Source organism: Eumetopias jubatus, unplaced genomic scaffold (assembly GCF_037043125.1).
Source record: "Eumetopias jubatus isolate StellerSeaLion01/CBP00866 unplaced genomic scaffold, mEumJub1_p1.0 scaffold_10, whole genome shotgun sequence".
In the NCBI taxonomy this organism is placed as follows: Eukaryota; Metazoa; Chordata; class Mammalia; order Carnivora; family Otariidae; genus Eumetopias; species Eumetopias jubatus.
In genome coordinates this window covers 100,740,519-100,764,503 of record NW_028274816.1, presented here as the reverse complement: position 1 = coordinate 100,764,503, position 23,985 = coordinate 100,740,519, and the positions used below count along the sequence as shown (strand labels likewise).

The 23,985-nt window shown below is 53.7% G+C and overlaps 2 protein-coding genes and 1 non-coding gene across 3 annotated transcripts; 2 read left to right on the top strand and 1 right to left on the bottom strand.

Moving 5' to 3' along the window:
- Positions 1–4,388: 4,388 nt before the first annotated feature.
- LOC114200622 (small nucleolar RNA SNORA61) lies at positions 4,389–4,536 on the top strand. Its single transcript, XR_003607489.1, has one exon. It is a non-coding gene; the product is annotated as a small nucleolar RNA SNORA61 (small nucleolar RNA).
- A 647-nt stretch (positions 4,537–5,183) lies between these two features.
- On the top strand, positions 5,184–8,799 carry NAGS (N-acetylglutamate synthase). The gene is made up of 7 exons (XM_028092712.2): positions 5,184–5,609; positions 6,170–6,444; positions 6,557–6,770; positions 7,042–7,222; positions 7,559–7,730; positions 7,829–8,011; positions 8,646–8,799. Exons 1-7 carry the CDS (start codon positions 5,184–5,186, stop codon positions 8,797–8,799), a joined length of 1,605 nt encoding a protein of 534 aa, XP_027948513.1.
- Positions 8,800–10,222: 1,423 nt separating this feature from the next.
- On the bottom strand, positions 10,223–13,884 carry TMEM101 (transmembrane protein 101). Its single transcript, XM_028092815.2, has 4 exons — positions 13,506–13,884; positions 13,025–13,205; positions 12,016–12,162; positions 10,223–11,239 (listed from the first exon to the last, which is right to left on the bottom strand). Exons 1-4 carry the CDS (start codon positions 13,640–13,642, stop codon positions 10,931–10,933), a joined length of 774 nt encoding a protein of 257 aa, XP_027948616.1. The 5' UTR covers positions 13,643–13,884; the 3' UTR covers positions 10,223–10,930.
- Positions 13,885–23,985: the final 10,101 nt, after the last annotated feature.

Below are 23,985 nucleotides of genomic sequence, written 5' to 3'. Positions count from 1 at the left end.
CCTTTTCACAAACCTCAGCAGCAGCAGCCAGAAGACGCGGAGAGTAGGGAGTCCCCTGCTGGACAAGAGGCTCATCGCACAATTGGAACGGAAATTCTTTTTTTGTTTTGTTTTTTTTTTAAGAATTTATTTATTTGACAGAGAGAGACACAGCAGGAGAGAAAACACAAGCAGGGGGAGTGGGAGAGGGAGAAGCAGGCTTCCTGCAGAGCAGGGAGCCCGATGCAGGGCTCGATCCCAGGACCCTGGGACCATGACCTGAGCCGAAGGCAAGACGCTTAACGACTGAGCCACCCAGGTGCCCCTGGAACCAAATTCTTAAATCCATAAATTATGTATTTGTGGAGTATTTACTATTTCACATCTTTGTGCCTCGAAGGAAAACTACTCATGGAAGAAGCAAGCTCGCTTTTGTGGAGTGTTTTACCTGTCAGACTGGTAGCTTGCTCCTACGGGAATTCATTGAATTTTCTCATTTGTCCAATCATACATAGCAGTGGATAGATAGTATAATGAATCCCCTGTGCCCGTCGTCCAGCTTCAACAAATACCAGCTCCTGACTCAGAGCGAGTCTTATTGCATCTGTCCCCCCACCCCCAGTTTCTCCCCTCCAGGGTTATTTTGAACGAAATGCAAGACATCTTATCATTCCATCTATAAATATTTAGGATGCACACTATATGGAGTAGTTTTAAAAACCTGACACACAATTATAGCACACCTAAAAATTAATATATCAAATATCCTTTGTGGTCAAATTTTTCCAATTGTCTCATTTTTTATGGCTTGTTTGATTCAGAATTCAAATAAGGATTAAAAGAGACTTTAAAAATACATGTTTTGGGGCTCCTGGGTGGCTCAGTCGTTGGGCATCTGCCTTTGGCTCGGGCCATGGTCCCAGGGTCCTGGGATCGAGCCCCACATTGGGTTCCCTGCTCCACGGGAAGGCCTGCTTCTCCCTCTCCCACTCCCCCTGCTTGTGTTCCCTCTCTCGCTGTGTCTCTCTCTGTCAAGTAAATAAATAAAATCTTTAAAAAAGTACATCTTTCGAGGGGCGCCTGAGTGGCTCAGTGAGTGAAGTGTCTGCCTTCGGCTCAGGTCATGATCCCAGGGTCCTGGGATTGAGCCCCACTCCATGGGGAGTCTGCTTCTCCCTCTTACCCTGCCCCCCTGCTCGTGATCTCTTTTTCTCTCTCACACTTTCTCTCTCAAATAAATAAATAAAATCATTTTTAAATAAAATAAAATAAAAATACATCTTTCGGGGGGGCACCTGGGTGGCTCAGTCAGTTAAGCCGCCAACTTTTGATTTTGGCTCAGGTCATGATCTCAGGGTCGTGGAATTAAGCCCCACATCAGGCTCCACACTCAGTGTGGAGTCTGCTTGAGATTCTCTCTCTCCCTCTGCCTCTCCCCCGGCTTGCACTCACTCTCTCTCTCTCTCTCTCTCTTTCAAATCTATCTGTCTGTCTGTCTGTCTTTTTGGCACACCTGGCTGGCTTCAGTAGAGCATGTGACTCTTGATCTCAGGGTTGTGTGGAGATTATTTAAAATAAAATCTTTTTTAAAAATACATCTTTTCATTTAATTCCTCCCTCCTCTCTCCTACTCTTTTCCTTGTAATTCATTTGTTGAAGAAACCAGGTTGCTTGCCCTATAGTTTCCCACGGTGTGGATTGGCTGACTGCATGCCCATGGAGAGCTTTTCATCTTCACTACTATGCAGTGAGATTAAGTTTTATTCTCTTTCCCCCCTTTATTACAAGTGAGAAAACGGGAGCCCAGAGAAGTTAAATGCCTTGCCCAAACCTTTGCAGCCAAGGAAGTGGCAGAGCCAGGCCTCCTGACCTCCAGCCAGGGAAAATGGGACGGCATGCTCAGAGCGCGCCATTCACGACCTGGCACATAGTATGTGCTCACAAAACGGTGGTTGACCGAGGTCTGTGTACTCTTCCACTGGGCTCTTCCTCCTCACAGATGGAGAGGGCCACCTTGGGGTTGCTGGGAAGTCCTAGGGCCAATCCCATGATAGTCCACAGAGCCAGGCTTCCCTTTCCACAGGGCCCTACGTCTTTCCTTCTGTCTTCTCTTCATTCATTCATTCAGTGTTTACTGGCCACTTCGCCCATGGCAGACACCATTACAGCATGTGAATGAGTATGGCTCTGTGCCTCTATGTGGGTAGATGAGTATGACCTCAGGAGGGGTGTCTGCTTGTAACTCTGTATGTAGTGTGTGTGTGTGTGTGTGTGTGTGTGTGTGTGTATCTCCCCTCAGGTGCTGTGATTGGAACCGTCAGCTGTCACCCCTGTCCCCTCACCTGCCCGGCTTCCTGTCACTTCCACGCCCACCTGTCCTGAGTGGCAGCCGAGGGGGGCTTTAGTAGGAGGGACAGCCTTGGCCCTTCAAACCAGCTCCTGTGCTCAAGGCTGCGGCCTGTGCTGAGGGGAAGTATCTGGAGGGGTTGGAAGGTTGTGTCTGATCCCAGCATCTCCATGACCCAGGGCCTGGTGAGAAGACAGCATCCTGATTCTGGGCACACTGACAACAAGAAAGATTTGCTCTGAAAAACACAACGACGGCCTGCTTCAGAGGGGAACAAAGAAAATTCAAGCTGGAACCACAGACCCACAGGGATCCTGCAGGCCTTTAATTCAGAGGGGTGGGGTCAGGTAGGGGTGTTGACCTCATACACCCACACTCATCTCCTCCACAAAGCAGGGCCAGTTCTCCAACTGGAGGCTGGCCTTCCCCCAGGGAGAGGCAGTGGGGACACAGTGGCCCCAGGGTCACTGGACCTGGAGTTAATCATCTACCCAGGGTATCCCTGGGCTCATTGGCTGCCTGGGGACACGGCCCTCTGGGCTAAAGCCCAAAGCAGGGGGAAGCAGCTCCCCAGCCGCTGTCTGCCCCACCAGCCCAGGGAAAATGGGGCTGATGCTGTTGGCTACTGAAATGGGTGGGCCCCTGGTCTGAGGAGGGAGAAAACAGCCCTGCCCTCAGGGAGCCCCAGTCCGAAGGGAGAAGACAGCCTTACCCTCACAGAGGCCCTGAGTTGGCAGGAGGGGGAAAGGGCCTGGGAGAGGCATACATTTGGGAGAGAAGGAGTGAAGAGAGGCCAGAGCTGGGGCAGAGAGACGGAGAAGGAGGAATCCTGAGTGGAGAGGGGCCAGGGAGGGTGGGAACGCTGAGGGGCTTGGAAAATGATTAATCCCCCAGGAGCTAGGACCACCTCCTCTGGTGGATTCTGGGAAGTGTAGGGAAGTAGGGGGTGGGCCCGCAGTAAACTGGGAAGAGAAAGAAGGCCTTAGAGATGACCCCACAGAGTAGGGGGTACAGACCTTCCATGCTTCCCTCTCTACTGGAACCCAGGATTTCTAAGTAGGAAAATGGAAAAGTTAGTGGACGAGGTCACAAAGGTCAGCTCCCCCAACCCCTGCCAGGAGTCTCCTGCCTGGGATAGTGCATGCGTGTGCTGTGTGTGCACACGTGTTGGTGCATGCCTGAGTGTGTTGGCAGGGGATGCTGGGAAGGGGTTGGTGTGCTCACCCAGCATCCTCTGGGATGCTCAGGAGAGAAGCAGCTCAGGCCACTGCTCACCGTTCAGGCAGAGCCCCAAGAGTCCTGACTCCCAGCACAGGGAGCACAGAACTGCAGAGAAGGAAGAAAAGAGCAGTGGCGAGAACTTAGGATGCCTAGCATCTGGCCGTGACACTACCAGCTGTGTGACCTTGGCCAAGTCACTGCTCCTCCACACTTGCTTTCCTCCTCTACAGTGACAGAGTGGGGGGGGGGGCTCCAGCACCATGTACGGGAGCGCAGGATTGCAGGATGTGTGCAATGGATAGTGTACTGGGCGCTTTCTGGCAGCAGGTGGATACAGTATCAAGTCACAGTGAATCACATCCTGGGAAAGTTTTCAAGCCCTTTTCAAATCTTGTTTAAGAGCATGCATCAGAAGCAGAACTGCTTTGCTTCAAAGAACAGCCCCACTGTTAATGAGCCCAATGACCTTGGCCCTCACATAGTTCTGGGCCTCGATTTCCTCATCTATAAAATGGGCAGAATAATAATACCCATCCTGGCATCATTGTGAAGATGCAATGAGTTACTATATGTGAAGTGCTTTGCACAGGGCCTGGCATTCCACAGGTCAGGAGAAAGCCTCCCAGGCTGCCAGGGTGCTTCTGACACTGTGTACTTGGTAGCCTTCTGTGCTACCAAGAGAGCAGGCAACACTAGCCAGCTGGAACTTAATAACATTTTGTTTTGGCTTTATTCTTAAGGCTTTCTTCTGTTGATAGCAAGTGATACTGGTTTTCTAGTTATAATCTTGATAGGGATAAATTTTAAATTTAAGAACCTTAATACTAATAAGGGGTGATTTGCCCTCCGGTTACCTTTCCCATTGGATCTGAATGCTGGTCTTAGTGGAAGGGGGCATATGTTTGGGGAAAGGAGGAAAAGGAACACCGAAGCTGGCCTCACAGTGCTTATAGTCTGGCATATAGCTTATGGCCTAATTTCAAACAAGGTAATAAAAGTAAAAAGTAAAATAAAATAAAATAAATAATAAGGGGTGATTTGAGACTATGACAAAATTCTTCAAAGTGGTACCCAGGGTCTGGAGCTTGGACAACCCTGGTAACCTCACGATTCCAATATTCTTGGAGCTCAGATCATAGGATAGAGGCATTCCCCGCCCTCCAGCAGAGCTGGCACACCTCCACCCTCCTTCCACTCCTCCCCACCTCTCCTTGCAGTCTCCTCCCTCAGTCCCAGGGTAACCGCCACTTGCTCTCCCCTCTTGCCCTCCTCACACTCCCGTTTAATCATCCTGAACCCCGCAGACCGCCAAAGCCACCCTGGGTCCCCTGAGCCCTTCCTGGAACCGGCCTTGGCAGCAGATGAAAGACACCCCGCCATCACTTATCTCTGCCTCGTGACCCGCACTAGTGGGTTCCGTCCCCCCCGCACGGGGGCGGGGTATATTGGTGGCCCCGCCCTCCGACCCATGGCTTGTCCCTCCTCAAATGCACCCAGAGACGACTCTGCGCCCCCAGTCCGCGCCCCGCCGCGGCTGGCCCAGCCCCGCCTCGCAGCAGGTTAAGAGCCCCCCAGAGCCGGGAGCTGCGGACAGAAGCGCACTCGTGGGGGGGGCCCCCCCGCCGGTCTGGTTGTCATGGCGACGGCGCGGCTGGCCTGGGCCCTACGGGCCACCTCTGCGGGAGGAAGGCTGCGCGGTCCCCGAGGCACTGGGGGCGCCCGGAGACTGAGCGGCAGCGCGCGACGGCGGGCGGCCAGGGGTGCCAGCCCGGGGCGCCGGCTCAGCACCGCCTGGGCGCCGGCCCAGGCCGCACGAGAAGGGACCGACGGCGCAGAGGACGACACCCACTCGCCTGCCGCGGAGGAGCCAGAGTGGACGCCGCCCCCCGCGCCCCCGGTCCCTCCCGACTCCCCGGGGCCCCCAGCCGGCCGCTCGCTGGTGCAGCGGGACATCCAGGCCTTTCTGAACCAGTGCGGAGCCAGCCCCGGGGAGGCGCGCCACTGGCTCACGCAGTTCCAGACCTGCTACCACTCCGCCGACAAGCCCTTCGCGGTCATCGAGGTGAGCGGAGCCCGGCGCCGGCCATGTCACAGCGAGGGGATGGATGGGGGTTGTACGGCGACGTGTCGCCAGGCATGGCGGGACCGGCTTCGGACTCTGCACAGCGGAAGCGGGAAGGGGTGCGACGGTGCCCGGACGAGTGCCCGGGACTGGGTGAAGCTGCGCGCTGCTCTAATAGTCTCACGCCCAGCCCAGGCGAGGAGAACGGGGACCCTAATCCGCTAAGTGTGATGCGCTGGAGAAGTACCCACCCCGACCATGGGCGCAGTTAGGGGTTCAGATGGCAAGTGGGGAACCTGGACAGGAGCCGCCTGGGTCACCCCTCCCCCCAAGAAGTCAGAGAGTCCAAGGTCGCCGGGAGGCACAGAGGGAGGAACACCAATGTGAGATAAGGGGATGGCAAGACCCAACGGGGCAAAGGGCGGACCAGGTGGGCGCCCTTAGCCAGAAATGGGGCCTGACTGCTCCTGGGCACGGTAGGGGCACCGACAGGGCCCCGGGGGCCAGGCTGCAGGAGTCAGAGCCAGCGTTGGCCCTCCTGAACACGCCCTCCCCCGCAGGTGGACGAGGAGGTACTCAAGTGCAGTCGGGCCGTATCCAGCCTGGCCTTCGCCCTGGCATTCCTGCAGCGCATGGACATGAAGCCGCTGGTAGTCCTCGGGCTGCCCGCGCCCACCGCGCCCTCCGGCTGCCTTTCCTTCTGGGAGGCCAAGGCACAGCTTGCCCAGAACTGCAAGGTGCTGGTGGATGAGCTGCGGCACAACGCCGCCACTGCCGTGCCCTTTTTTGGCGGCGGCTCAGTGCTGGGAGCCGCGGAGCCAGCCCCACATGCCAGGTTAGTGCGGGCCCCGCCTGGCCCAGCGTGCTTGGACCCGCTCCACCGCGCGCCCTACCCGAGTCCAGCAGGCCTGGAGGGGGCCCTCTTGAGCACCACGTCTGGCCCACAGCTACGGCGGGATCGTCTCAGTGGAGACCGACCTGCTGCAGTGGTGCCTGGAGTCCGGCAGCATCCCCATCCTGTGCCCCATTGGGGAGACGACCGCCCGCCGCTCTGTGCTCCTGGACTCGCTGGAGGTGACTGCGGCTTTAGCCAAGGCGCTACAGCCCACCAAAATCATCTTCCTCAATAACACAGGAGGCCTGCACGACAGCAGTCAAAAGGTGTGTCCCCTCCTTACGGGCTCCACTCCCGCGACTCCGGGCCTGGATGAGTCCCTCTCGTGCTCCCTGCTCGCCTCCCAGACGGGCCCCAGAGTCATTCTCAAGCCGGGTGGGTGGGGAGCGGCGTGGGGCCCAGATCCGAACTCTCCCCGGCCGAGGACTCTGGGAGGAAGTGAGGGTAAAGGGGTGGTTGAGGAAGGGTCCGTGGGGCAGGGGCGCAGTTCGTGGCAGGCTGCAGGCCAGAGGCTCACCCCCTGCCGCCTGGACGCAGGTCCTGAGTAAGGTGAACTTGCCCGCCGATCTGGACCTGGTGACCAACGCCGAGTGGGTGAGCACTAAGGCGCGGCAGCAGGTGCGGCTCATCGTGGACGTGCTCAGCCGCCTGCCGCACCACTCCTCGGCTGCCATCACCGCCGCCAGCACGCTGCTCACCGAGCTCTTCAGCAACAAGGGTGAGGGCCGCGCCTGGGGGCGGGGGGCGGAGACCAGCGAGACCCGGTTTCGGAGGAGGGAGGCGGGTCTAGGGGAAGTAGGTGGGACTCCGGACGATGGACGGAAGCTGAGGGACAAACTGCCAGGGGAAAGCATCTCCCTGTGTGAAAATCATGTACATATCTATGCCGACCACAGAAATCACTTCATTGTGAAGATCTTACAAAGAGGGTCACTGCCCCCCCGCCCCCGGCCCCTGTCGTATCTGGACCCCCCACCAGGCAGGGCAAATGCAGGAACGGATGGGACCTGGCTCTTGGGCTAAACTAACCCCTCCTCCTCCATGCCACCCCCAGGGTCCGGGACCCTGTTCAAGAACGCCGATCGGATGCTGCGGGTGCGCAGCCTGGACAGCCTGGACCAGGGCCGCCTGGTGAACCTGGTCAACGCCAGCTTCGGCAAGAAGCTGCGAGACGACTACTTGGCCTCGCTGCGCCCGCGGCTGCACTCTGTCTACGTCTCTGAGGGGTGAGCCTGCGGGCCCTGGAAGGCAGGGACCAAGGGACAGAGTTGGGCAGGTTGGGGCCAAGGAGAGGTCCCAGCCTGCCTCTCCCCTGCTGCGCCAGGTACAATGCGGCTGCCATTCTGACCACGGAGCCCGTACTGGGGGGCACCCCATATCTAGACAAGTTTGTGGTGAGCTCCAGCCGCCAGGGCCAAGGCTCGGGCCAGATGCTGTGGGAGTGCCTGCGGCGGGACCTGCAGACGCTTTTCTGGCGCTCCCGGGTCACCAACCCCATCAATCCCTGGTAGGTCCCGCTCCCACCCCAGCCCCAGGTCTCCAAAGCCACACCCCCGGAAGGCCCGGCTTCCCCCAAGAAAAAGGCCCCACTCAGTGTGGCCCCACATTCCCCAGGAAGCAGACCACCCACGGAGTCTGAGATTTCCCCAGAAGCAGAGCACACTTAAACATGCTCTGCCCCATGGCAGTGGATTCCTTGAAGACACTCCTGAACTCTCCCAGAGTCCTCAAAAATCCTGACCCTCCAGGTTCTATTCCAGGCCCAGTTGCCAAGCGCTGACCCCAGGCCCACTGCATCTCCAGCGAAACATTCTCTCCTTTCTCTTCCCTTCTGCAACTATCCCCTCATCCAGCTCTGTGGGGACCAAGAGGTGAACAAGAACCCCTCCCCTGGAGGCACAGAGAGCAAAGGACATCCTCAGTCTAACCTTCCTAGCTTTGGGACTCTGGCAGGTCAACTAACTTCTCTGAGCCTTAGCTGCTTCTCTGGGAAAAGAGCAAGCCACCACCAGACACCTGGCTGCTGCTGTAAGGATGAAACCAGTAATATCAGGGTGTCTAGCATGTAGTAGGTCCTCAAAATAACCAGTGAGTAGTGAGCACTGGCCTTGCCCTAAAAGCTGCCCCCTTCCCCCCACCAGGTACTTCAAACACAGTGATGGCAGCTTCTCCAACAAGCAGTGGATCTTCTTCTGGTTTGGCCTGGCTGATATCCGGGACTCTTATGAGCTGGTCAACCATGCCAAGGGGCTGCCGGACTCTTTCTGCAAACCAGCATCTGACCCCGGCAGCTGACCCTCACCGCCCACCCTGCAGGCCCTGGGACAACCAGGGTGAACCAAAAGCCATGCCTGCGGGAGGTGATCCCAGGCAGCCACAGGCTGGACCAGGCTTGACGGCTAAGTGATGTGCAGAGGAAGCAGCTCCCACTCTACTCTGCCCAGAGGGGGGCGCCCAAGTGGGGACAAGCACAGGAAGAAGGGTGTGACCCAGACAGCCCTCCCCCACCCTCACCACTGGCTCCAAAGCTATAACCGGGGGCCTTCAATTTTCAGTCTAGAGATATGGGAGGTGAGGGTGGGGGGCTTGCCTTCCAGGGCTCTACTCAGGGATAACCCTAAAGGTGGCCAATTTCTGTGGCCTCTGTTTTGAGGCTCCCTTGCCCAAAATATCACCCCCATTTGCTTGATATTCCAGCACTTATTTTAATTCCTTTGGGTCTTACAAATTTTCAGGAGGCCTTGATTAAAACACAAATACTTGTCTGAGAGTCAGCTCACACTTGAAAGGAATGAGCAGTGACCTTCTGGGAGCAAGATCTTGAGGGTTGGAGAACCAGGGGGCTCCCAGAGGGAAGAGAAGAGCTAAATGAGATGGAGTGCCCCCAAGATGAATGCTGTCACTGTCTCCCTCACCTGGGTGTCAGCAGCCCTCCAGAGGGGCTCCCCTCCATCCCACAGACCAGACCAAAGGCAGCTCCAGCTCTCTTTCCAAGCAAGGCCCAGACTTGGATGTTTTCCCCTCGATCCTGCTGGAGGCTGTCTCCATTTGTGGAAACAGAACACCTCAGGCGGCAGGAGTCCAAAGCCAGAGGTTTCATTCTGCATTTTTGACCCCCACAATGTGCCAGGCCCCCATACTGGTCGCTTGACTACTTTCAATCAGGAGGCGCATGGACAAGTACAGAGAGGACCATCGTGGCACAACGGGGCCACGACAGAACCAAACCCCAGGAGCAGCCTCTGACTTCCCTTAGGAGAGGGGTGACAGAGTGCACCACTGTGTGTGGGCATTAGATAGGCCCAACCTGGAATCCAGCTGTGGCTACATTTGCTCTGTGCCTTGAGGTAAGCTGCTCGCCTTCTCTGAGCTTCCATTTCCTCATCTGTAAGATGTAGAATCCTCATAGTGGACACTTAATGTTAGTCCCCCCCACCCTCTAGCTGCCCTCACCAAAGATTTCTTCAAAAGAAACCAGGAGGATAAAAGGGGAGGAAGACAAGCTATGACACACGGACTGAGGGGATGGATCAAAAGCAGACTGCAGGGAGGATCTTGACTAGAGAGCCAAAGGCCTGTGGGAACTCTCAGAACAGGGCAGAGATCACGGGAGGACCAAAGTGGGGCTTAACCAGATGTGGTCTTTCAAGAAACCCAAGATCAATCCCAGCCAATGGCAACATGCCCTGTGGGGAGAACATAGAAGCAAAGCCAAATGTCTATATAAAATGTTTATTTTTGGAGGACTGTGTGGTCTGGTGTTTGGGAGGGCACTCACCCCAAACAGGCCAACCATAGAGCTGGAAACAGAAGGCAGGAGACAGGAAGTTGGCCACTGCCTACCCTACCCCTGCACCCCCAGACTGGGGCCTGCTCTGCTTTCAAGGTGGGGCGACAGCTAGTGCTTCGTCTGCCCCTGGGATACCCTGAGAACTCACGTGACTTCTGTGGTGCCCGGCCTCTCGGCTCCTCCCAGCCCAATCCCCGCGTCAACACACATACTCACTCTCAGTCTCCAAAAAGCACTATAGAGCCTAGCTGCACTTGCCAGGTTCAAAAAGGAGTTTTTCACATTTGCTCACTTCCAGTTCATGGTCTTCCTTTCTCTGTCTCCCACTCTCAGTACCCCCACCCGAGCCCTGCCTTACTCCCTTCTCTGAGACAGGAGACCCAGGGAGCAGTTGGCCTCAGGTCTCCTACTAACGAACAGGAAAAACCCCGGTAAGGCATCATAATCAGGGCTCCCACCCCCCCAAGGGCTGAGCCCAGGCACCGGGGAAGAGACCTGCCTCTTACCAACACATATACAAACAGCAAAGAACCAAACCAACAGAGCAGAAAGCATAAAGAAACTGGGCCAGCAAGGAGGAAGGCAGGGTGGCCCTCGGTGCCTCCCTGCGCCCATCTCAGCCTCTTGCCATGCCACTCAGCCATCAGTGGCCAGGATGACGGCGGCCCCGAAGATGCCCACACTCTCTCCAAGGAGCTTCATCTGGTTCCAGAACTCAACGCGCCGTGTGTTGTGCCAGTAGGCAACATTGCCATCAATGAGCAGCATGACTGGGGGCAGCAGTATGGCCAGGATCTGGGCAGCCAGCGTCACGTAGTAGCCTGACAGGAAGGCCAGGGCCAGGACGCCATACAGCACGAAGAACAGCTGGATCATGAGCTCCCCTCCCGGGAGATGGTTCAGATAGGCCAGCCGGTCCTCCTTGCTGTGCTGCAGTGAGTAGGCCTAAAGACACACCATCCTCTAAGTCTCTCCGGCGGGCTGAGGAGCCTGTCTGGGGATGGCTGCCCCTGAGATGGCACCTGCAAGTCTGCCTCTGCAAGGTGGGCTTCTGACTCCCGGCTCAGAGTTGGGGCTCTTGGAGAGGAGGGCCTGCATCTCCCCCCGCCCCCAGACTAGGGAGCTCATGGAGTTAGGGCCTGGCTCTCCTCACCTTCGGGGCTCAGGAGGGCAGAAGTGTGTCTCCACTGCCAGACTGGGGCTCTCACCTCTGAATACAGAGCTCTGCACATGGGATATGGTGCCCAGTAACTAAGATGAAGCCAAGTGACCTGGAGCCTGTCCAGGTCCCCATCCACACTGGCTTGGCCTAGGTCCTCCACTAGGGAGTACCATAACTTGCTACCCTAGGCAACCCCCACTGACTCTAAGCGATAGAGCCCCATCCGGGGTCTGAACCCCACCAAACCTCTCCTTTGCCCCCTCTCTCAGTCCTCTGGGGGCTGGAGCCATGAGAGGACCAGTCCACCTTGTTCTCCTCTCAGGCTTGGGACTGAATGGTCCATCCAAACTCTTCTCTCCCTGGTGGCAATAGTGCTGGAAGAAGGGACTCTCAGCCAGGTCTCAGGCACTTGAAGGGCCTCTGAGGCCCCAAAGCTGGCTGGGGCAGTTCCCAGGAGGCAGACCGTCAGGAACTACATGCAAGGCCTTATTCTGCCCACCTCCCTGGGTTCTACTTCACTCCCAGGCAAGCACTTCCAGCCAACAGCCCCCCAACCTACCACGCAGATGAGGTAGATGCCCAGGAACACCTGGCCGGTGGACTGGAGGGAGCGGCTGCGGGGTTTCCGGCGGTACAGCTCCCCAGCACCGCTGGCCAGCACAAGAAAGCCGCCGATGATAGCAACTGTGCGCGAGTACATACGGACCTGGACCAAGGTGAGGGGACCCCAGTCAGGAACTGCAGCCACCACATTTCTCCTGGCTGTCCAGAGCACAGAAGTGCCCATCTCTATACATCCCATTCCATCTGATGAACCCTCTTACAATTTCCAAGTGTGGTGGGCAGGTGCAGCAGCGATAGAGAACTCTTTTTATCAGAAGTGGAAACTGAGGCCCAGAGGGGTTACTAAAAATGTCCAAGGTCCTACAGAAAGTGGCAGAACCCAGACACCAAGAGTTGCCCCCTCTGCACCTCCAAGTGTACAGACTCGAATCCCAGTGTTCTTTCTGCTATAAAGTATAGTCTGTCCCATGAAAAAACCATCAATCCCACTGTCTGGTAGCTGTTCACACATCTGCCTCCCCGACTGGACTGACAGTCCCTGCCTTTGTCCAGGATTATCTACAAGCTTGCAGCACCTGGCACAGGTTCTGGCACTTTCACGTTTACATGCTGCACTAAATTAATTAAATTTCATAAGATCAGATGGTTGGAACCGGTACTCTCCAAGGTCCCTTTAGCCCTACAGTCTGACATTACTAAACTAATGGTTTAAAGGGTTCTGGTCTCACCTGCAATGCTAACTGTAGTGTGACCTTGGGAAAGTCTGTTTCTCGCCTTCGGACCTCAGTTTTCACACTCTGAAAGGCAGTCTTGTGTGGTCTCTAAGGTCCTTTCATCCTTGCAGTCTGTAATAATCTCCACAAGCCTGGGGGTTCTGCCTTCCGGGGCTTCACACTATGCACCTGGCTAGCACCATGCATTTCCCAACTGCGGCGCCGCACAGGGCACTGGCCTCGGGCTCCCCATCCCCCTAGCGAAGTCCCGCCTTGGGCCGAGGTGCTCACCTTCAGCCAGTCCCCGTAGTGGACGTAGCCCCCGATGTAGGCGGCGTAGGTGCTAATGGCCAGCTGAAGGGCGGCCCCCAGCGCGAACCAGCGCCGCTTCACTCCAAAAGACATGAAGCTGGCGCACAGCACGGCCGCCCCCAAGTCGAAGTACAAGTAGGGCACTGGGATGTCGGGCTTCCTGCGAGCCGGATAGGGGAAGAAGCAACGAGGACAGAATGAAGCGGGAGAAGGCCCTTGCGATCCCTTGAGTTCCCACAAGCTCCATGGCTCCCCTGAACCGGAGGCCCTTCTCACGGCCAGGACCCCTGCACTACGCTCGATGCCCACCTTGCCCCAGACCAGAGCCCCTAACAAGCCCAAGGTCCTAACTCCTCCCCAGCCCAAGGGTCCCACCTTCTTCCCCACCTCACCGCACCCCCGTTCTTGGGACGGGCCGTACCGCCCCCACCGCGCTTGGCGGCCGCGTGGGTCCGCTCACCGGCGAGCTTCGGCCCTCTCAGCGTACAGCATGAGCTGGCTGAAGCAGCCCCAGAAGGGGCAGCGTGTGAGCAACACCGAACCCAGCTGCATGATCAGCTGCAGCATCCACCGTCGCGAACCCATCTTCGTCGCCATCTTGGGGAAGGGCAGTCCGCTGCGGCTTCACCCCCGACAGGGAGGCCGGCGCCGGGATGCGAACACGCAACTTCCGGGTGTCGCGAAGCGGCGGGGGTGGGGGGCAGGAGCATCACTTTTCCCTTCCGACGGGAAACAATGCTCTCGCTCTCTAGTTCCGGCCTGAAGGATGTGTTCCAGCTGCGGAGTTCAGCCTTTCCCTCTGCTCAGGGACTTAAGGATCCCTCCTCGTGGCTCCAAAATTGAAAACTAGACTAGAGGAAGAAACAGTGGGTTCAGGTTATCAGAACCGTGGGCGAACTAGTCTTTGCTGCTAAACCTGGGCTCCAATTCTAACTGCAACCCTAACGGACTTTGGGCCTGCACTTTCTAAGACGCATCTGTAAAATGGAGAGGACATGTACCTCACAGCGTTGTTAAGAGGTTTAAATGTGGCAGTGTTGGTACCAGCTCATAGTAGGGGATAAATAGTGTAAACACACACACACACACACACACAAAATCTCTCTACTTCTGTTTAATTTCAGAGTAAGGTGTTCTCTTGGCTAAGTCACTTGTAGAGAAGTTTGGTCTGGGTCTGTCTTCCCTCTGTCCCTTGAGAGAAGAGCAAGATCTGATGTGGACACATGGGACATCTCAAATCAGTCTATCCTCTCCAGCTCCAATGCTCCGGCTAACTACCATCTTCTGTTGGTTTAACTACAGCAGGCTTCAAACTGGCCTCCCCAGCTTCTTCTTTGGCCTCCTTGTTAATTCTTAGCTCCCCTATTTTATGTTTCTCTAACATCAGGTACCCTTCCTTTGAATCCCTCAGCACAATGGTAATTATGTATTTTAGATTCTTTGTTAACAACCAGATTAACCCTAGATTGTGAGCTTCATGAGGGCAAGGACAGTGTCTGGTTTGTTTACTATTATATCCTCACAGCATAGTGTATGGGATGCATTCAGGAAATACATGCTAAATAGAGAAATGAGGGGCGCCTGGGTGGCTCAGTCGTTAAGCGTCTGCCTTCGGCGCAGGTCATGATCCCAGGGTCCTGGGATCGAGCCCCGGATCGGGCTCCCTGCTCAGTGGGAAGCCTGCTTCTCCCTCTCCCACTCCCCCTGCTTGTGTTCCCTCTCTTGCTGTCTCTGTCAAATAAATAAAATCTTTTAAAAATAAATAGAGAAATGAACAAAAGATGTTGCCACTAGGTCTCATTCAGAGTAGGTATTCTGTAATTATTTGTTCAATAAGTGGGTGAAAGTTCTGGGCACTCCAGGATTGCCACTATCTTCCTGCAGCCCCTACCACCTGGCAAAACACAAATTCATCTTCCAATATTGAAGTTAAGACTCCACAAGCCTTCCCACCAGGCTATTTAATTCAGGTCTGTTTGCTTCCCGTTCCCTGGGGTGGGGAGAGGAGCCTCAAGTGAATTAAAAATTCCCACTCAGCCAGTAAAAGCTACACAAAACACCTCTCACATCTTATTTTTCATAGTCACTGGGATAAAGCCTGGGCATAACAGAAACATGAGAGAAAGATATCTCCATGCAAAATCTAGGAAATGGGATTATGTACATATATGCTGGGGTGAGGGTGGGGGAAAGGAATGTCCAGATGAAGGGAATGAGAAAAAACCTGGATTAAAGGCCATTCTGTCTACCTCCCCCCACACACCAGTCACAACCACATGAGGTAAGTTTTCCACAGGCACATAGTACAGAATCAAATTTTCAATTGGCTTTATTTTGCCATCTCTTCAACCGATTCCCAATTCAAATGTGACAAGAATGCACAGCCCTCAGGAAAGAGCGAAGGTGTTGAGGAGGACCGGAACTGGGACGGTGTACGCCCATAAGATAGTTGTAGGAGCCTGGCTGGGTTGTGCCCACAGGAGCAATACCCCTACCCCATCCCACCATCCTCAGGACTTTAGCAACAGCAGCGGCCAGGGACACATGTGGGGAGGGGCAGGAGACTGGGATTCATGAAGCTTCCCTTGGTACCCATCACACCCTAATTCCCTCTGGTCTTCAGTCTCTGCCTTCTACTGCCCTAGTCCCCAGAAGGTTGTTGAGAAATACTAAGGGCCAAATCTCTTTCTAGGGTTGGGAGAGATGCTGGCATTGTGCTAGGTCAGAGAATAGGTGAGTGGGAGGGTCAGAGGCCCTGCCAGAGGAACACAGCCATTTGTCCCCCACCCCCATTCCTGCCCAGGGTGACAACTCAGCTGGAAAGACTTCTGAAGAACAGCCCTTTTTGTCGTCTACATCTCTACCTGCCGTCCACATCTCTATCTGCTCTCCTTCCCCAGCTCCTCTGGAGCCCCGCCTGCGCTTGCACTCTGCCACGACCACAGCCACAGTGACCAGCATGGTGCCCAGGATACCCTGCACAGTAGCTCTCAGACAGGCAGAGCCGGGCCTCCACATTGCTCAGCAACCCCCCCCCAACAGCTGAGGGCAGGACAAGTCAGGTTGCCCAGGTTGGCACCCACAAGTGCCACAGGTGGTCCAGGCTTCCCAAAGGCCCACTGCAGGTCGCAGTCTTGCACCCAGGTGTTACTGGCCAGCAGCAGCCACATGCCCACCATCCAGATATCTGCAGTCACCTTGAAATTCAATGTGGCAACAAGTTGTCTACAAGAGAGGATGCCCAGCGCCAACAAGGCCACCGAAACCTCAGCCTCCAGCTCACTGATGTCATTCCCAGCCAGAGAGGACCTCCAGGCCTGGCATGGTGGCCAGGCCACACGTAGCAGTTTCTAGCCAGCAAGAGCCAGTGTAGACAGAAGAGGCACCCAAGCCTGGCTGTGCCCAGCTTGGTCAGCCAGTTGGAACTCAGGTCGAACTGCTCCAGGTTCCCCAGGCCCCACAGGCTGCAGGGGTCCAGGGTGATAAGCAGGTTGTGAGAAAGATCCAGGAGGAGCACAGAGCCCAGGGCGGTGAAGAAGTCCAGAGGCAGCAGGCCAGCTGGTGGTGGCTGAGGTGCAACCGCTCCAGGAAACCCAGGCCCCCCAGGGCTCCTCCAGTCAGATCCCACAGGGCACTGTGAGAAAGCAGCAGCACCCACAGTCCCCACGGGCCCTGGAAGGAGCCATGTGGCAGGCAACTCGGATTATTGTGGCTCAGCTCCAAGAGCCACTCTGCCAGAGAGCCTGAGAAGGAGGCTGAGTGGGTGGAGGCCCCCCCAGTCCACCACACTTCCTGCAGCTGGACAGGTGCACAGTGCTGGGAGCACTGCCGTCAGATTCCCAAGTAAGGCCACGGCCACTGTGAGGGAGGAGTGGCCACACCTGCCCCCTCCTGCCCCATGAGGGGCTGGGATGACGATGGCCTCAGGCCTGCATCAGGCAGGCACAGATGCACAGAGCTTCGTGCCTCACTCCTCCACCCAGGGCTCTGGGGAAGTGTGGGCGGGCTAGGGAGAGGAAAAACAGATACCATTCAGGGGTCTCACCATTTGCCATGTCTCCCAACATGGTCTTATAGACACCTCCATCGCCCATAATTTAACCTGCTACCAAGGCTCTGGCAAGAGCCGTCGCAGCCCAAGACCCCAGCATTTTGATCCCCCACCCCAGCATTTTGATCCCCCACCCCAGCCACCTCTCATTCCCTTACACCTACTAGGATGAAGAGCAATCAGGGAAGGGGCGCCTGGGTGGCTCAGGTCATGATCCTAGAGTCCTGGGATCGAGCCCCACATCGGGCTCCCTGCTCTGCTCCCTCTCCCACTCCCCCTGCTTGTGTTCCCTCTCTCGCTGTCAAATGACTAAACAAAATCTTAAAAAAAAAAAAAGAAAAAAGAAAAGCAATCAGGGAAGATGGTCTTTTAAACCCCAGCACCCCTTCTTTCCTCTCACTCGTACCCATCTCCACTTATTTCCCACATAGCCCAGGAGCAACTCTGCCTTCTCCTGCCCCTACACATTCCCTGGGTCACTCAAGCAGCCAACACTTGCAGAGTCCCTGTTCTGCAAGAGGACACAACCTTGGCTAGATCCTGGCCTAATCTGGCCACTGAGGTCAGAAGTTCAACAGACTCACCGGTATTCCTGGCACCACCTGCCAAGTACAGCCCCAGCCCAGGAATAACAGTGAAAAGAATCTCAGCTCTAGTTACCTGCCCTCCTGGCCTCCTGCCCCAAAAGATCAGCTCTTAGAGAAGCCATAGCACTGAGGGTGGGGATGGGGGGCAGGGTGGGTGGGACAGTTTGAGGACATCTCCAAGGCCTTGTGGCCGTAATTATAACCAGGGGAGCAGGATCCTGCCCTGCCTAAGCACACCACTCCTTACTCCTCACACCATGGCCCTCTCCCTTTGAGCCCCACACCCTGGTCTATCACTTGTCAAGATGGCAGCCTGAGGCCCCTTGGAGGCCTCAACTTACCACACCTCACATCCACAAGTCCAAAAGGAGCCAGGTATCTTCTCTTTCATTCTATACTGCCTGTCTAAGAAATCTGCCGTCAACTAAAATTCACCTAGGTCTTCTCTGGACACAAAGGAGGGAAATACTCTCTTGTTCTCACTAGGCCAAAGGTCAAAATACTCCGTTCTGGCCTTTGAAGAGTGTCCAGCATTGCTTTCTGAAACAGAGGGGTCTGGGGACAGGGTGTCTATACCCAGCACTTCTGCCATGCCCTAGGAGGCCAACCAAACAAGTTTCTTTCTAGGTTCCCTAGTGTGCTCACTAGCCCCACCCAACAAACTCTTAAGAGAATCATAATGGCCATATTGAAGAGAAGGTTACCAAGGGCCAGGCATCTCATTAAAGGCTTCATTTAATCCTCAACTGAGACACTTATTTTAGAGGAAACTAATGCCTGGCAAGGATAGAGAGGCTGCCAACTCATACTGCTCATCAGTGGCAGAGATGAAATCTGACATTACCTAGACCCGTCTGAATCCAGCCATGCTCTTAACCACCAAACCACAGTGCCCAAAGACTGTCCCAAATACCAGCCAAACACCTCTCAAAGAAGTTGAGGTCTACGGGTGAATCACACAGATTATCTCCAAAATGGGAAAAGCAGCTGAGCCATCATCAATCAGATGTGAGCCCCTTTGAATTAGTTCAAGTGATCTGGTTGAACGAAATTATAGTGAAAAATTTGAAAAATCACTGTCAATAATCTTTGAGGGGTGCCTGGCTAGCTCAGTCGCTGGAGCGTATGACTCATGATCTTGGGGTTGTGAGTTCAACCCCACACTGGGTGTTGAGATTACTTAAAAAAATAAAATGTTTTTAAAAAAATTATAATAATCTTTAATGGATGCCTGGGTGGCTCAGTCGGTTAAACGTCTGCCTTCAACTCAGGTCATGATCCCAGGGTCCTGGGATCGAGTCCCACATTGGGCTCCCTGCTCAGCGGGAAGTCTGCTTCTCCCTCTCCCTCTGCACCCTCCTCTCCCTCTGCCCCCTGCTCATGATCTATCTCTCACCCTTTCTCTTTCCAATAAATCTTTCAAAAAAATTTTTTTAAATTAAGAATGATAATAATCTTTGAGAAAATATTATAAACTGAAGGTTGCCAGAGACTTGAGCTCATCAAAAGTTCCAATTTTCAAAAGTCAGACAAGTGTAACAACAGTTAACAAAATTCAGAAAGGTTCACTGAACATGTTGTATAAGCAGTTACCTAGAATACAGTGACCACCAAGGGCCTGCATGAGCACACCAAAAATAAGTTAGAGTCAAACAACTTCAATTCCCTTTTTGATAGGGTAACTAGATGACTATCATAAACATCTGGATCTTATTAAAGTCTCTATCACATTCCTTGGGATAATGAAAACACAGAAGATAGTTTATATAAATTGGAATTAATACAACATTGGGATGGATAACTACTATATTACAGAATCAAGATTTTTTAAAAGCTCTTAATAGGCTGGAATAGTTAGCTGAAAAAACCCATTTCACTGGAGAAGACAAGACAGCTCCCAGGCACATCTGTGTGCCCCTCATCCGGAGGCTGCGAGGAAAGGAAACATCCTCAAGAGCAAGGACTAGCGTCCTGGAGACTTCAGCTCTAGCCACAGCTCTAGAAATGAGCTGCAGCTTAGAGGGCAAAAGGACACAGCACCACATGTTTCTCAAAGCAGTGAGTTCCCCATCAATGAAAGTGTTCAAGTAGGGAGAGTCTGTCGAGGATGCTGGAGAGAGGATGTTTAAACTGGAAGACAGAGGTGCCTGGGTGGCTCAGCTGGTTAAGCGTCTGCCTTCAGCTTAGGTAATGATTCCGGGGTCTTGGGATTAGAGCCCCGGGTTGGGCTCCCTGCTTTCCCCTCTGCCCTCCCCCCACCCGTGCTCTCTTTCTCACTCTCTCTCAAATAGATAAAATCTTTTTTTTTTAAGATTTTATTTATTTGACAGAGAGAGCACAAGCAGGCAGAGTAGCAGGCAGAGGGAGAAGCAAGCTCCCCACTGGGCAGAGTCCAACATGGGACTCGATCCCAGGACCCTGGGATCATGACCTGAGCCGAAGGCAGACGCTTAACCAGCTGAGCCACCCAGGTGCCCCTCAGATAGATAAAATCTTAAAAAAAAAAAAAAAAAAATTATAGGAGTGCTGGGTGGCTTAGTTGCTAAGTATCTGCCTTTGGCTCAGGTCATTTGATCCCAGGGTCCTGGGATCAAGTCCCTTGTCAGGGGCTCTGCTCAGCAGAGAGCCTGCTTCTCCCTCTCTCACCCCACCCCTGCTTGTGTTCCCTTTCTCGCTGTGTCTCTGTCAAATAAATAAATAAAATCCTTATTTTTTAAAGATTTTATTTATTCATTTGAGATAGAGAGAGAGAAAGAGAGCATGAGCAGGGAGAGAGGCAGAGGGAGAGGGAGAAGCAGGCTCCCTGCTGAGCCAGGAGCCCGATGTGGGGCTCAATCCCAGGACCCTGGGATCATGACCTGAGCCGAAGGCAGACACTTAACCATCTAAGCCACACAGGCGCCCATAAATAAAATCTTTAAAAAGAAAATTATAAACTGGAAGGCTGGACTATTCCCTATGAGCTGCAACATTCCTGGTATTTCTAAGTCAGGATATCTGTGCTGAGCTTCTGATACCACCTGGGCCATCCCTGGCCCTGGAAACATCCTCTATTTTGCACACTGTTCACATGCTGACTTCTGGCTTATCCTTCCCATAGCCAGGACACGAGGATGACAGCAGGACACTTTCAGAAAGGCCAATCTGAACAAAAACCAAAGTGTATCTGAGGACAGCCTCCATCTGTAGGGGTGAAGGGTCCATTACTATAATCACTCCCTCGCAGATATCTGTGGCCGAACTCCCTTCTCCCTCTACAGCGCACAACCTAATGAACACCCTTGGTTGCACCCAGCTCTCCACCTTCTGCATCTGCACCTCAGTCACTTGATGGGACTACCACAAAGTCACAAAATGGGCATCTGGTTACACCCCCAATGCACAAGTTTGGACCTCAGCAACCATGCCATTTCTCCCATTTACTGAACCACTGGACACATACTCCTTCACCCTCACCTCCCCGTCAAATCTATGAACTCACCACCAGCAACTGTATGGTCTTCTCTTTCCTTCCTCTTTATAGTGGAAGAAAGGCCCCCCTCCCATCAGAGGCCAAAACATCTTCTGTGGCCATGGATCTCATCTCCCATCTTCTGGAGTTCACGATGAGGTAGTGACTCCTAAACATCCAGCTCCAGCCCAGTCCTCCCTGCTGAACGCCAGGCTTGTCATCCACCTGCCCAGCTGCCATCTGCTCTTCAGGGCTTCATGGGTAAGACAAACATGGCAAAATAAGACTCTCAATTTTTCCACAAACCTCTTCCTCTCTCATTGTTCGCCATCCACATGGAAGCCGCTCTCGGTTCCTCTCCCCCTCACCACCTCGGCCTCAAACCTTCTCCATCAGCAAGCCCTATCAGTTGTGAAGTCATTCGTGTCACCACCACGTCCTGCCTAGATGACCGCAACAGCCTCAGAATGCAGCGGTCTGTTTCCACCTTTGCCCCCTGACAGACTAAAGCCCTCGACAGCTTCTGACCCTTGAACTGCTCCCCACTGTGCCAAGAAGAGATTCCAGTCCCTACAATGGCAACAAGGCCCTGCATGATCCGGCTCCTGCTCATGAGGCTTCAGCCACCTATCTTTTAGTAGTTCCTAAACACCCCAAGCTCTTAGCACTCTCAACTTAGCACCTGCTGTTCCCCCTATCCAAGCACTCTTGGCTGGCACCTTGTTCAGATTTCAGCTTACATGACATCTCAAGGGACCATCCCAGAATATTCTCTGCAGAGCAGTACACGTACCTCCCCACAGTGAGCATGAGCAGCTCCTTGAAACTAAGACAGAGACCAGAATAAAGGGGGCCAGATTCAAAAAGAAGCCTCTTGTTAGTCCCTCCACTAAAACTAACTGTGGGAGTCAGCATAAGGGTTAATGGAGAGGTTAGCTGAGAAGTCACCAGAAATATGCCTCACCCTCACCTTACTTTACCAGTTCAGGAAGAGATTTAGTTCCCCTTTATAGACTTTTCAACAAAGTTGAAAATGACAGGAAAATGGGACAGGGAGGCCACAACCCAACCAGGGTTGGTCCCAGCTGCCAAAGTATGCTCTCAAGAAACCTGAAGGAGAGCCCCATTGCCCCCACCTTGCTCTTCATCTCCCATGTCCTTTACTGATTCCCTTGTCCTCTAAGCTTAACCTCAAGCTTTCCTCAAATCCCACTCCGTCCTGGATTGCTTTTCATCTTGACTCAGGCAACTCATCTAGTTATTAAACTGGTAACTTTCAAACTTCTACCTTTAGTCATACTCAACAGCTGGGTGCTAGGGAATAATACAAAAATGAGTAAGTCATTATCCCTGCCTTGCAGCCTCCCATCAGATCACTCAAGGAAAACCTAAACAATAACTATAATGCAAGGCATACATGCCGCATGACATGAGTGATAACAGAAAATTCTAGGAATCGCTTTCCACTTTGTTGAGGATGGCTTCACAGGTGGCTTTGAAGCAAGGCATTGTAGGATAAGGCAGACAAGATAAAATAAGATGGGCTGGGAGTGATCTGAGAGATCACCCAGCCCCATACCACTTCTATGTAACAATTCTAAGATGCTAAGATTAGAGTGCACTTCGTGAGCTGGGGATGAGGCAACCAGTTGGCAAGTTTCATCTGACATTGTGAAGTACACTGCATTGTCAGAAGTGCAAGGGGTGGGGAGAAAGAAATGTTTTAGAATCTAGAGGATATGAAAGATGTTCGCAATCGGGGGTGGAAGCGGGAAACATTTGCCTTATTTTCTAGATTTCTCTAATGAGCCATGTAAGGCTTTTATAATAAAAAAGAATAAACTCGTTAGGAAACTTTATTACGGGGCGTGTGGGTGGCTCAGTCGTTGAACATCTGCCTTCGGCTCAGGTCATGATCCCGGGGTCCTGGGATTGAGCCCCGCATCGGGCTCCCTGCTCGGCGGGAGGCCTGCTTCTCCCTCTCCCACTCCCCCTGCTTGTGTTCCCTCTCTCACTGTGTCTCTCTCTGTCAAATAAAGAAATAAAATCTTTAAAAAAAAAAATTAAAATTAAAATTAAAAAAAAAAAGAAAGAAACTTCACTAGCCAGCAGCAGTCTATGACCAGCAGATGCCATCCTTCTCTCCCCCATAAGGTACCTGGTGCTATTATGTCCAACCCCTTAAGTTTAGGTAGTACATGCTGATGATTTCAAGTTTCTCAAAGGACAATTCTATGGCATGAGCAGCCTCCAGCAGCGATGAGAAAGCAAACCCACCATGTAAACAACGACCATCCTCCAAGCCAGATGACCAATCCCAGTTCCCAGACCTGACCCTGCCACTACTCACCCTGCACATCGCAGGTCCTAGCCTCATACGTTCTCACCACCGTGTCCCCCATGTCAACAAGACAGGAGCTTCTATCCCTGTGTAGGACTGGAAGATCTCTACATCTTCCTTTACTAACTAGGTCTTGTGGAAGAACAGATTGCAACACACGTATTCTTAACTTCAAAAATATAAAGGAGCCTTTACCCTGAATCACTGGTTCCAGGCTGGAGCCCCTGACCGAATACTGCAGCGTCTGAGCAATTTTCAAAGCAACAAGAAGCTCTTCACAGCACAGACTCAGTATCACTCACTGTGGGAATGCTACTTATACCCTAATGACTGCATCTTCACCACAACAGCAAACCCAAAGGCATGTGGCCACAGGGAGGGAGGTCATCGGGTGCTGGGGGGTGGAGAGGTCTGTGTGTCCTGGGGGAGGGAGACACTGCAGAGCTACCTGTACATGTGTCCTCAGAGATGCGAGCCCTCCGCACCACACTCTTCAATAGTTCGTGTTCT